Source organism: Serinus canaria, chromosome 14, assembly GCF_022539315.1.
Source record: "Serinus canaria isolate serCan28SL12 chromosome 14, serCan2020, whole genome shotgun sequence".
Classification (NCBI taxonomy): Eukaryota; Metazoa; Chordata; class Aves; order Passeriformes; family Fringillidae; genus Serinus; species Serinus canaria.
In genome coordinates this window covers 492,557-506,804 of record NC_066328.1, presented here as the reverse complement: position 1 = coordinate 506,804, position 14,248 = coordinate 492,557, and the positions used below count along the sequence as shown (strand labels likewise).

General features: G+C 42.5%; 1 protein-coding gene across 3 annotated transcripts in view; it reads left to right on the top strand.

Moving 5' to 3' along the window:
- TBC1D24 (TBC1 domain family member 24) overlaps positions 1 to 14,248 on the top strand; it is a 36,401-nt gene that overhangs the window by 7,886 nt on the left and 14,267 nt on the right. Inside the window, exons 2-4 of one of the 3 annotated variants that reach the window (XM_030229916.2) lie at positions 3,156 to 3,286; positions 5,755 to 6,789; positions 10,519 to 10,536. In XM_030229916.2, coding sequence (XP_030085776.2) covers positions 5,831 to 6,789; positions 10,519 to 10,536 — 977 coding nt within the window. In that variant the 5' untranslated portion in view covers positions 3,156 to 3,286; positions 5,755 to 5,830. Of the gene's footprint in view, positions 1 to 3,155; positions 3,393 to 5,754; positions 6,790 to 10,518; positions 10,537 to 14,248 lie in introns of all 3 variants that reach the window. The other 2 variants (XM_030229915.2, XM_030229917.2) reach the window with 2 other exon arrangements.

Below are 14,248 nucleotides of genomic sequence, written 5' to 3'. Positions count from 1 at the left end.
CTCCAACTTTTGGAGTTAATTTTCTCTTACTGGGAAAAGGGCTAGTAGCAAGCAGTCTTGAGGAAGCAGTTCTCATTATCTCCTCATGTGCCTTCTGCATGGATTAGTTTCACAAGGTTATGAAAAAGAATAAATTTGAGTCTTTTCCATGCCTACAACTCTGGTCAGAAATATAAACACCAAATGATATGCTGCAGGTCTGGAGGATTACATCACTCTTGATTTGAAGGGCAGCAAAAAGGAAAATTTGCTTTCTATTAGAACCTAAAAAAATGCCTGCCAAAATGTTGATTGTCAGTATCTAACTGTATCTATGTCTGCCAAAATGTTGGTTGTCAGTATCTAACTGTATCTATGTCTGCCAAAATGTTGGTTGTCAGTATCTAACTGTATCTGTACATAGCAAAGAGCTGAATCCAAAGTGGTGTAACTGCTCATGCACGAGATAAAAAATGTAATTTTCAAATTTGGTAACTCCTGTTATAGAGCAACTACACTGGATTTAAATGAAGTGTCTTAATAATCTTTTAAACTGCAGTCAGACTTTCAGAACACAAAGTTGCAAGAACACCTAAATGGAATGGGGAAGCAGGATCTCCTGATTAATTGTTGCTTGGGTTTTTAGGACACTCTCTTATGTTTATTAAAAGCAATATCAAATAATGTAATCCCAGGCTTCAGCCAAAGTTGGAATTGTTTTTTAAGAAGTTTAGACTGTGAATATTTCACTACTGTAGAGTATTTAATGTGCTCTCAATTTGAAAGAAATAATTGCCCTCTGAGTTTCTTGTAGTTCAGATATTTCAGTTTGCTAGTTCCTGCATTTTGTAAAGAAAAAACAAAGAAACCCCTTTAATGATAATTATTCTAAATAATAAAATCATTGAACTTGTCCTCAGCCATGTTATCTTTTCAAAAATTGTAAGCTTTTATTCCCCATACTGAAAGTAAGTAATTCAAATCTTTTTTTCTGATGTGTTTTTAAACACTTTCATAGAATTTTTCTTTGTACACAGTATGGGAATTTCCCTGTCACACTTGGCTTCACTGCTGTGTGTCTTATTCACAGTTTTCAGCACTCTTCTGAAAGCAGTCCAAAAGACAATGGGAAGAGCTAAGGGACTGAAATGGAAAATGTGGCTAGAATAGCAAGCTAAATATTTCCTAAAAATTCAGTCACTGACTTAAAATCATGCAGGTTGCTGTGGTCTTTGCTTGGGTTTGAATTGTAATGATTGCTTGCCTGCTTCAGAGTTTAAACTTAATCTTGAAAAAGCTTTTGCCTGTGCTGCAGCCATTGTTGGCCTATCCTCAGTATGCATTTTTCTAGTTCTACTTCTCACTTGTATACTTGCTTTCTTTTTTTTTTTTTTTTTTTATATTGCACTTACTGAATAGCTCATTTAAAAACTAATTTAACAAGCTACAATTGTAGCGTAGGTACTGAGAAGAAAGGTCCTTCTCCTGGTTCTGTTCTTCTGTGTTAATTCCTGCTTTTTTTAAAGTCAGTCTGATTAGAAAGGATAATGACTGCTTACTCTTAGTACAGAACTTGAAAGTTTTGTGGCTGCTCAGAGAAGCTGTAGCTGCCCCTGGATCCCAGGAAGGGTTGGGCAAGGCTTGGAGCAGCCTGGGGTAGTGGAAGGTGTCCATGCCCATGGCAAGGGGTGGAATGAGATGAGCTTTAAAGTCCCTTCCAACCCAGAATGTTTTGTGTTTCTATGGTTGTTACAAATAATGCTTTTTTTTTTTTTTTCTTTTCTATTTTTTACAATGCCCTTATCATTCTATGCCAACACATACTAGACTGCATTTCAGTTCTATGCTGTTCAGGCACTCTGCCATCCTGTTGTCCCCATCTCCAGTTAGAGGCCATTTACTATAACATGATGCTGACTTCTCTAAAGCAGGAGGGAAAGCAGTTTGCTGTAGTAAGGGTCTGTAAATGAGTCTCTCTGCCTGCCTATAGCCATATCTATAGATATACATTTTATTCTGAATTGTTTTTTCTCTTCTGCCTGTCTTACCCTCCTTTATATGGAGGGGTAAGCAAGGTAGTTCAGGTGAATATGGACTTTGTGACACAACTGCACTCTCACACAGCCATCCTCTAGTTTTACCCCCTAACTGAAACTCCAGCCTCCCTCCAAATACAAGTCTGTACTGCCTACTTGCTTCCTTGTGGTGGGAGGGATGGGCAGGAGACAGCCCTGACTCACTGGCTCTTGACTGCTGAGGGCGAGACATCTTCTGACTCCTCTTCCCAGCAGCCCAAAGTTAAACATTGCTCTTTACACGATTACCAGAAGAGAGAGAACTTGCCTCACTGGAGAGGGGGAGGACAATTCAGAAAAAGTTGAGGAGGAGTTGAAGGCTGGCTGGAATTTTTCTGAGATTTCTTGGGCTCTTCTGTGGCAAGTAAATCCTTTCCTGTTTGAGGCCTGCTGGCTTACAGTAGCTGCTGGCAAGGTATCAGGAGCTATGCACCATTACACTGAAGCACAAAAGTTCTGTTGGTTTTGCAAGCACAGCTGAGAGCTGGTCATGCTCTGGCAGCCCTCACAATGCCCAATTGCTTTGTCACTTTTTATTGCAACATCTAGACCTGTGAAAAGTATAAGCAGCCCGACCTACTTGCAGACCCCACAGATTTATCCCAGCCAAAAAATGTATAAAACTGTGAGCTCAAATTAAAACTTCTGGCAGTCTGACTGCCACAGATTTCAGTGAGCTTCAAGAGCACATATTAATCAAATTCATTATTTCCTGGAACGGGAAATAATTGCTGGAGCGAAAAATGTCTGTTTGATGCAGCCTCTAAGTATGCCTGTGTATCTTAGGAAATAAGGCAGGAAAAGAAGGTTTACAGGGAAAAAAAGAAAAAGCCAAAATTAATCTGGGTGTCTTAGAAGTTGTCTTATATGATGAACATTTTACTTAACCCTCCCTAATATAAATCTAAGCAGCTCCCAAGGGATGATGGCAGAAGGTGGAAGCACAAGGCAGTGATAGCTTCTATGCTGAAGTGTCTAAGAACACTGGACAATGGTACATCTTCCTATGCTTTTGCCACTGCAAAGTAGGATTAAATTTCTCCTACAAAAAGATGTTATTTTAGGACTTGAATTAAAAAGGAGTCTTTCTGTGATTCGCAGGTGGAGAATTACATAAAAATGTTCGCTTCTCTGGAGCTGACGTTGGCTCTGCGATGGACTGGTATTCTGCTGTTACCGGATCTGGAGGAAACAGACGCTGAGCTCACACTGAGACCCCACAGCTGAACAATGTAAGATATCTCACTTTCAGAACTGGAGTCAAGACAATTTGTTGCCTCCTGTAATTACAGTCTGAGAATTGGTTTCAGATGTGGAAGAATGCAACAAAAAGAAATGGTGAGCATTTCTGTATCGCTCTTACACTGTAAAAATGATGATCTAAAGCCAGTCTTCTTTTTATAAAAAAGCTGTGAATTAAATATGGTAGAGAAGAGCCATCCAAAAGCGTTCCCTGAAAGGCTCCTGCATGCTGCTGCCAAACTTTTAAAAGAGGAGTTAAATTTGGGACTTTCAGCATGTGATTCCAAAATACCCAGGTTAGCATTTACTCAGAATCTAGAACTATCTGGATTGGCTGCTTCAGGCAAAATGTTTGATTTCTTTTCCAAAGGTGCAGCTACGAGGATGAGATCTCATCTTGATGGTATATCTTCCTTAAGAGCTTCAAATAATTTTAAAGCACCTGATTTATCGAATGTAGCAGCATGGAAAATGGATGGTGTTTGCTGCTACCTTCCCGAAAGCATCTTCTGGGAAAGCCGCTGGGGCAGGCACAGTCAGTCACTCAGTCCACACTCACACCACAGATAGGTCAGCGAAGAAAGATGGAAAGGGTCTCTGTATAGAGTTCCAGCAAGTTTTATTGTAGAGTCACGCTGAAGGAGTCCAGGGACAGAAGACAACGAAGCAATGCAGTGTCCTGGGTTGAGTATGGGGTCAGGGGTGGTACAAGGGCAGGGCAGAGGGCAAAGACCTATAGGGAAAGGGCAGTGACCTATAGGGAACTGAGGTAAATTAACATAGTGCTACAGAGCACCATGGGAAAAAAACCTTTTCATCTCACCTTAAGCAGTGAGGCATTCTCAAAGCCTGTGGCAGATTCTTCCAGGGCATTAGAAGTTCCTAGAAGTTCCCTTAATAGGCTCAAAGGCCTCCAGAATGGAAGACCATGCCAATAAATGTCAAGTTCTATGTGCTTTTCAGTCTGTCAGTACTGGAATGACTAAAAGTTCTTTGGTGGCCTTTCAGTGAATATTTTCATTGATTGAACCTTGCTATATAACATCTTAATTGGACAGAAGAGTTTTATGGGCCTGTTGGATTTTAGAGGAATTGTCTGCCTTTGCAGAGTGTGTGGCATCCACAGCTGTGTTTGCAGCTTCAGTTGAACACTGAGGGCACATGGGCAGAGGTTCCAGCACTCGGTAGAGCTGCTGCAATAGTGGAGATTATTGTGCATCCCCTTCTGGCTTTGCACTGACTGATTAAAGCTGATTTGGATATGGCCTTTAGTGATCACAGCCACACTCTCTGCTGGGACACAGGTGTGCTCTGAACCTGGAGCCCACAGATATATCAGGTAACCCCGGCATAAGGCACTAGAGGCCAGAACCTAATGTTTCAACTCTTGGTGCTGTCACAAAGGTTTCTGTGGCATCTCCAATGGGAGAGCTGTTGTGTGCCCCTGTGACAGGACATGGCCACCATCCATGTCCTGTTACAGGGGCACACAATGTCCAAGCATTAAAGCACTTAGAAAATCTAAGTGCTTTAATGAAGGTGTTTGAAACTGACTTGACCCTGTGCTGCAGTCTGAAAGCAGGGTTCTGGTCCTGCCCAAGTATCTCTTCTGGCACTAGCAATGATCTGGCTGACTGTACAGCTGCACAGCATCACTGAAGTTGGAAAAGACCTCCAAGATTGAGTCCAACCTTTGACCAATCACCACCTTGTCAACTAGATCATAGCACTAAGTGTTACATCCCGTAATTTCTTGAATGCTCCAAGGATATTTTTCGAACACTGTTCAGGGACAGTGATTCCACCACCTACCTTGGCAGCTCGTTCCAATGTTGACCACTCTTTCCATGAAGAAATCTTATCCAGTGGAAAAGAAAAATTGTACCAGATTAACAAGCTAATCTCAGTGACTATGTGGTCATACAAGTGTTATTACAAAGAAATTACTTAGAGGACATGGCTGTGGTTAGTAGGAGCACAGTGTATCTCCTCAGTGGCCACACAGTCTGAGAACAGCATATACTACCTATGAGATTGCATCCTTCTAGTTAGTGTAAGTTTCACTTCTACTTCCCCAGATAATTAGAAAGAGAGATTGCAAATAGAACATAACTTGCAATATATTTTTTTTGCAACGGGAGTCCTTCTGTTCTCTTAAGTGGGATGTTAATGTAAAGGTCCATGCCTCAGCTTGGACTTTCATTTAGGGAAATTAATTTCCTGGAGAGATGTCCTCACGATCAGCCTCTTGGCTGGCCTTTGATCACTTACTGCAGTAGGAGTTACTGACAGAATGGAATAAAAGTTTGGCTTTAAAATAAAAAGGCAGCTTTAACTTTCTTTGCTTTAGAAAACAGTTTTGCCATTGCAGGAACAAGTATGTACACATCTGTGTTCATAAAGAAAATAAGAGATTATCTGTTACTCAAATATCTGGGTTTTTACTTCCTTTTTACAGAAAAATCCAAGAGTCCATCAATGACTAACTAAAGTCTCAGTTTTCATGATTTATATGATTTGCTTCTCCTGGAGCCATGGATGAATACAGCCGCTTTGTGGACTGGGACAAAATGGATGTGAGTCCCCAGAGCCAGGATACAAAAGAGCTCACCTGCACAGACTTACATGAGCTCAAGCAGCTCGCCCGGCAGGGCTATTGGGCCAAAAACCACTCTCTGAGAGCCAAAGTGTACCACAAACTCATCAGCAATATCCCATGCCGTACAGTGACCCCAGATGCAAATGTGTACCGGGATATCGTGGTGAAGATCATTGGAAAACGCAACAGCAGCTCCCTTCCACTGCCGGAGTTCGTGGACAACAGCCTGATCCCCACGTACTGCCTGAATGCGGAGGGTATCAGTGCCGTCAGGAAGATCATTCTGTGCATCGCCAATCAGTTCCCAGACATCTCGTTCTGCCCGGCGCTGCCCTCAGTGATCGCACTGCTCCTGCACTACAGCAAGGACGAGGCCGAGTGCTTCGAGCAGGTCTGTCGCATCCTGGCTTGCAATGACCCATCTAAGCGGCTCATTGACCAGACCTTCCTAGCCTTTGAGTCCTCCTGCATGACCTTTGGGGATCTGGTGAACAAGTACTGCCAGGCAGCCCACAAGCTCATGGTGGCAGTGTCCGAGGACGTGCTGGAGGTGTACTCGGACTGGCAGCGGTGGCTCTTCGGAGAGCTCCCCATGGCATACATTGCGCGGATCTTTGACGTCTTCCTGGTGGAGGGGTACAAAGTTCTCTATCGTGTCGCGCTGGCTCTTCTGAAATTCTTCCACAAAGTCAGAGCTGGGCAGCCCATGGAGTCTGACAGCATCCAGCAGGACATTCGAGCCTTTGTGAGGGATATCACCAAGTCGGTGTCCCCAGAGAGGCTCCTGGAAAAAGCCTTTGCTATCCGCCTTTTCTCTCGGAAGGAGATCCAGCTCCTGCAGATGGCCAATGAGAAGGCTTTGCAGCAGAAGGGCATCACAGTCAAACAGAAAAGGTAGGGCTCAGCACGGGTAACCTGAGCAATCTCCTGAATTTTCCCAGTGTGGGGAGCAGGCAGGCAGCCCTGGGTGATTGGTGGGGAAGCTCCACTGGTGCTTGCTGTGTCTGCTGATGCACCTTCTCTGCAGAAAAACTCAGCAGCTCCAAAATCAAGCATTGCTGGGATTGTATGAAGTACTGTGACACAAGAGGAACAGAAGTTTCTTGTAGTTTGTTCAATTATGAATTTCTATGAGTATATATTAATTACAAGTATCATATCTCAAAAGTGTGTTTCATAAGCAGTTTTCAAACTAAAAGGCATTTTAGCAGAGTTGGTGTAGTGGTTTTGGTTTGCCAGTTTGAGATTTCCCAACCAACACACCAATTAATGTAGTGGGTCTAGCACTGGCTAAATGCTAGTGCACCCACTATAATATACTTACTAATTTGCTGCTGTGAGGTAGGATTAGGAGGAAGGCAAAGAAGGTTCGAAGCTTCAAAAGGGTGTAAAGAAACCTTTATTAACAGTAACTAAAAGAAAGCATAATAAGAATCAGAGTAAAACCTTTAGAACACTTCTCCTCCCCCCTACAACCTTTTATTTCCCACTCACAACATACAGAAACAATTCAGTCATTTTATCACTTCTAGAATAGTCTTTCTTCAGTTCTCTTAAGGAGTGGAGTCCCTCTTGTCAATTTATGGAAACTTCTCCACAAGAAAACACAAGTTCTCTTGTGGCTTTTCATTTCCATGAACAGCAGCCGCCCAGAAAATCTGTGATGGTGAAGTCCTTCCCATTTTTCACAGCTTTTCCCACAGCTGTGTTTATGGGCCATGTCAACTTATGGGGTACTATTTTTATGATGAGCTGTTCAAGAGCAAAGGTTTTCTTTATCTATCTATGAGATCATCTTCATCTCTAGAAACAGGTCTTCTTTCCCTGGGGCAGAGGATCTTCAGCACTCCTCTCTCTCTCTCTCTCTCTCTCTCTATCTCTCTCTCTCTCTATCTCTTCAAGCTTCTCATAGGATCACAGCTACTTTAACATCTGCTTATGGTAGCTTGGAGGCCTTTGCTCATATCTACAATTTGAACACTTAATCTCCCCATACTTTTTCAATAAGTCACAGGGAAAAAGAGTCTGATGTATCAATTACATCCTTCTCCATAGCTCTACAAGAGGATTTCAGCCCAAAGATCAAGGCATCTCCTCATCCCTCCCATCTGGGGACTTTTTCTTCACTGACCTTGGTGACTTCGTGTTGTTCTTCTGCATGTTCTCACTCTGTCCTTTTCTCTCATCTGAGGGAGGACTGAAGGTCTGCAAGTCTTACCTGTGCACTGAAAGAGTTAGTATCTTAGCCGGGGCCTGCAGACGGTCACCTGACCCCGGCCGGAGCTGCGGCTGGGCCGCGCTGGGGTGAGCGGCCGGCATCTCAGCAGCCAGGCCAGACCAGAGCAGCAGCACGGCCTGGAGCCGATGGCTTCTCTTCCCCCTGCCCGGTGGTTGCAGGGGGTGGAGATTAGGTGGACCCCAACGGCGGCACAACCTTGGCCGAGCCGGCCCGGCCCGGCGCTGCTCCCGCGGCCCGGCGGATCCTGCCTCTGCCTGGGCTGGCAGTGGGGCAGAGCTCAGTTACAGCAGGGTGCTGCAGCCGATGGGAGCCTGGCCCCACCGTAGAGCCCGCCCAGCTGGGACAGGCAGGGGCTGGGCTGGCCTTGTTAGCTGTCTCAGGCCAGAAGAGAAGAGAATTCCCGGCGTTTTTCATTTTTGACATGGGTGTTCACAAAGGTGTGTTCAGCTTTGTAGTGGTTTAACAAAGTCTCAGTATTCAATGCCACTCACTGATTGGTTTTATCAGGCGCAGAGGAAGCTCTCAGCAGCTCTAATGATAAAACCAGCAGTGATAAATTACTTGGAAGAAACATACCCAAAGAAATGGGAAAATTGATTCTTAAATATTAAATTATTTGTATAAAATGTCAATTTGATGCTGCCCAGTACTGTGAATTCAGCAGTTTCTTTAGTGTAAGACACTGTCACAGCTGGGAACATTGTGCCTGATTGAAGAGCTGTTTTAACAGAGCAAGGAAGAAATATGTCATATTTTCAGGTTACTTTTTAAATAAATTTGACTGCAAGCCTCCTGGAAGTCAAGTGTGTAGTACTCACAGGTAGGAGTTGACCTGTTTTCTGACAGGTTCGTGTACTATTAGAAAAAATAATTTTGGAAGAACCATAGAAGAGAAAAGTGACTATACAGATCCAAGAAACTGTTACATAATCACTAGCTCTTCTCAGAAATAAGGGGGAGGAAGAACTAACTCTGAAACCAGTAAATGAAATCCTGCTCCATTGTGACAGTAAAAGTCATACTCATAAAAAACTTAGCTGAAGGGCCTCTTGATTGATATAGAAAAGGCACCAATATATTAATCTGAACAAAATTAGCATCTTGCCAAGTGCAAATGGACGTGCAGGTAAGTAGTGCATGTTCTGTTTTTCCAGAGACTTCTGACAGCAGAAAACTTTTCCCAACCATTTTTGAACTCTCAAGTTTAAGTGTTGGACAGTTTATGAACTGCCCTCTGAAGAGAGGTGACTTCTAAAAGTTCCCTGGGTCAGTAAGTGTGGTATCAGGAATTTGTTATTCTAGACACACAGTCTCATTTTCTCTAAATCTCCACTGAGTAGTAGGATCATCCAGCGAGCTGCATTGCTGAGTTAGTTACAGTAGTTGCAAACAGTTAACATTCCATGGCATGGCAATACATACACAGTACATTTCAGCCTAAAAGATCACATAAATGTTAGCTGAACCTCCTTCATGTGTCTATATACATGTAAAGCTCCCCCCAGTCTCTTCCAAGGGTTTATTTTTAGACTCCCAGCTTGGTTTACAATCAGCTTCAGCATTTTCCTGTCAGTGTCAAATATTTCAAGGTCTTTATCCACTGGATTGTCAAACTAGAGGCAGTTCAGACCTTTGTATTTGAAACTTGTAACAAAATATTGACTCCTCCATTGTGTCTTCCTGATGGGAAGTTCAGGAGAGTTGTAATATCATTGATTATATTGTTTAAATTGGCATTAAAACTTTAAATTTAAAAAAAAATTAAATTAACCAGAGAAAAAGAAAACACGCATCAGCCAACCACAGATGCTCAAAAAGCTCCAGCTGTGTTAAATGTTGCAGAGAAATTCTCACAACAGTAAAAAACATTTTACAAAATGCAGTAAAATACCCAAATAAAGCCAGTAGATACTGCTATGCCAGGCAGAGCTGCCACTGCAAAATTTTCATCCTCTCTTGGCTACCTTTGTAAACTCACTGAAATTTCTCAGTGTCCCCAGGCACAGGGCTGCTGGGAGTTTGACTTGGCTCAGTTTGGATCCCAGTGTGGGCAGATGGAAATGCAGAAGTGAGCTGTTCTCCAGGGCTCCATGGGGTGCCAGTGAGTTCTCTTCTCCACCTGTGTTTGGCCTGTGCAAGGAGAAGATGATTTATTTTCCCATCATATAACAAAACTGGGAGAAATTAGAAATATAAATGTTTTAAGCTGTCGGATTATTTTTAGTGCTTGGTGACTCAAACCTTGCTTTGTTTCTTTCCAGGCTCCTTTCACTCTCTTTGTCATGGATGTAGGAAGTCACTGATCTTTTCTATCTTTTTTGTCTTTCTCTTTGTATGTTCTCCTTCTGTCCATTCCATCTCCACTGCACCACTCCTGTATGCAGTCTTGCACATCCCAAAAGGTAGGTTAAAACACTGGAGTCTCTGCACTTTGCTCATTCCTGCTGTCTTTGGCTTGTTGTTTTTTCCAAGGTGGTCAATATTGCTAACATTGGGGCAGGAGAAGCAGGACAGCAATCAGAGCATCAGATTGCTGTGCCACATCTCCAGAATACCCTCCTGCAAAGTTAGTTCATAGCACCTGCAAAGCTGTGAGAGAAGGGGTAGCGGGCCCAAGGGCACAGCACTTCAGACAGCAGTGCTCCCGTGTTTTCCAGAGTGGGAAAGAGTACTGTACATGGAGAAAGTACATGCTGGGATTATGATTATGGCTATAAAAGGCCTTTATAATAATGGTCCTTTCTACTCTGGAAGAAAAAGTGTAATTTTTTTTAAACATCTCAACAGCTCAGAAGAGCTGTTAGGTATCATCCCAACTCCAAACCTGGTATATGCTGTTGCATTAGATGTGAAACAGAGGCAACTTTTTATCTTCTTTGGAAGCTTTCTGCTGTTAATTGGAAATTTTTTGGACTGACCACAACTTGGCACACTCCTAAAAGTAACCTGTCTCTATTCATAGTAGTTTTTATTTGCTTTTAAGTAGGTAGGGGTTTTTTAGAGCCAAGCAGACAAGACTCTTTTTCTGTGTCAAGGAGGTCAGAGTTATTCAGCTGTAGAGCATTAATTGTTAATGAAGTCATTTATCAAGTCTTGGCCTGAAAAGTAAATCTCAAAGAACAAAACCCAGTGAGTGGGTTGTGATATCTGATAAGCAGAGAACTTGAAAAGAGAAAGGCTGCCCTGTGAGTATTAAATACCAGAGATGTTTGGGTTTAAATTCATGCCTTTGAGAATCCTCTGGCCTTGCTGCAGGTGCCCTGAGTTAGCTTCAGTGAGTGATGCACACTAATATTTCTATTAATTTATAAAATCAGTGCTGGAGTTAACTTCCTCATGTTTTCATGTTTGAAAGAACACCTTAAGAGACTTAGCAAAGCATGTTTCATATCATAACTTCTGTGTTGAGGATTTTACCTTTGATAAATCAAAAAGCTGTTAATCCCAGTCAAGTGAATCTTCAACATCTGTGTATTATTTTTGCAGTTAGGTTGTTCTGAAAGCAGCAGGAAGCTTTGATTTATGCTAGGAAGCAGACTGGGTTTGAGGAGACTTAGGGAGAACAGGGTGTCTGTTGACACTGATCTGGACACAGAATTAGGTTTCAGGTGTATATATCACAAATTACTTATATTGCTATTTATGACTGAAAAAAAAATCTCCTTTTACCACACAATTATGCCATCACTGAAATGATAATGGAATTTAAAGGTAATGCATCTCCTCTAAGATTTGAACCAAGCCAGAGTAGAGAAGGAAGATGCAATTCGGTGAGTAATCTTTGGAGTTGGGTATTCGTTGTTTTTTGAATAATACAGGGCACATCCACTTTGACAGGTGCTGCAGCATGTCCTCAACCTTGGCTTTACCTTTGGGAGCTTTGAGGTCTCTGAAGCAAATAGTATTGATGATATAGCTGGAAAAGCAACATTCCTATGAATTTAGCAAATGCTGCTTTATTAAATGCGGCTCTTCCCTGCAGCCACGGGAGCAAATCAGTCCCAGCTAGCTGCTCCCCAAGCTTGGCTGGAGGAAGCCACAAGATTTGCCACCCCCAGGTTCCCTTAGAGGACCCCAGGTGGTGGTGCCGTCTGTGGCGTGGGTGGCACAGGCGAGGAGGAGACCATGAGGAGTCCAAGACAAAGAAAAGAGAGGACACTTGTGTGGCTGTCAAGGAGGCTTTATTCCTCAAGGGTCCAGAGGCAAGTGACAAGGGAGACAGGCTGGCGAGGGGGGGGGGGGGGGAGCTGATACAGGGAGTGGGCATGGAAGGGGGAGACTCAAAGTAACCAATAAGAATAGGGCAGGGGAGGAACGAACAACATATTTGAACCAATAAAGATCATACATGGGAGGGGAAAAGCCCCAGGGGCAAATCATACAGCACAGTAAGGGTGACTGACATGGAAAAATCTCGAACAAAAGGGGGGGGTGGTTACAATGAGTGACAAGGGGAGTAGGTGGTACCACTGGGAGGGGAGAGGACTGATAAGGGCAGGGAGGGAGGAGGGAAGGATCACTGGGTTTGATGGGCAGGCAAGTGGCGGGAAAGGAACGTAATAGACAACCTGGGACAAACCATCATGAGGGGAGAACATGGAGGGAACTAAGGACCAAACCATTTTCTTAACACAAAACAACTAACACAACTAATAATAACAAACCTTTAAAAACACGATGCCACAATTAAACAGTAATTGTGCTGGTTTTCAAATCTAATTCTTTGGAATAAAAGCAGTTGAACAAGTCTTTCTAACATCAGCAAGCAAGACAAGGTTGTCACGTGAATCCCAGTAGCTGAGGAAAATACTAATGCAGGGTAAAACCTTCTGAATTTGTTCAGTTCTAGTGGTAGACTTTAATACTGTACAAATTTACTGTTCTCTCAAGCTACAATGTTTTCACAGATGGCCCAGAAAAGAGTGGAGTGATGAAGGCTAAACTGAATTTTCCTCAGTGAATAAAAGCCAAAGCATTTGGGTTTTTTTTCTTAGCCCACTTGTGTTCTGTTCATTTTCACTAATTTACTACTTTGAAAAGCAACTGGCAAAGTGAAGGGAGATGATTTTCAATGTCATTAGATAAATACTGTTAAAAATCAGAGAATTAATACAGGTTAGATACTTGTAAGTAGTTGCAATTAATACAGATTGGATACTTGTAACTAGTTGCAATCTGGAACCCCCCCCCCCCCCCTCAGAAAAGTTACATTTTTGCTTAGCAGCATGGAGTTCGGTTTGATATGTGTGAGCTGTATGTGGACACTTCTCAACACAGGGTCAGGTTTCAGTCTCAACCATCCACAGCTGTGATTTGTTATTGGAAAATAACACATCATTTTGTTTCACATTCTTTGGCCATGTTCTTTGGTTTAACTAGATGATGCCATTAAATATAAAATTATTTACCATGATAGTCAAAAGGCAGGAACTGTATGCCTGGTACAGTTTTACATGGCCAATACAGTGGTAAGTTCTTTCTAGTAAATCAGAAAGATCTGTTTAAAAAGGTGATACTCTAGCTACATGAAAGAGTTGTGGGCAGGCAGAGGGTACTGAAAGAGATGTGTTCAGAATGCTGCTGAACAGGCTTTGAGAATGGTTTGGGTAGGAAAGTCTTTAAATCAACAGTTTATAGTAGCCAGAAGAAGGAAAAAATACAAAAGCAAAGATACCCTGAGGGTGAGGCCTTTTAGAAAAAAACCCTGAAGTTTAGTGGCCCAAACAGCTCACAGATATGTGAAAAATGTACAGACCAGGTACACAAATAATTCTGATGCTTGCTTGAGGTGTAAATTTAAACCTGTTTTGATAGTTGTTATTAAGTCTTAGCCTATTTATCACCATTGCTTTTCTGCTGGAAATTCATTCTAATAAACAGTTGACTGCCCTGAATATTTTTTAATTCTTTAAATGTGGAGGGAGAAAAAAAATCTTAATTTCTCCTGAGCTGAAACCAAGTCTTTGTCTCTCAGCTCTGTTCCACAGTGACATCAGTTTTAGCTGCAGACCTGCCAGAACACAGAGGGTGAGACCTAAAGTAAGATTCTGAACATGGGGGTTCAAGGCTTGGCTTCTACTTTGTTTCAGTGGATCTCTCCTTTGCCTCAGATTG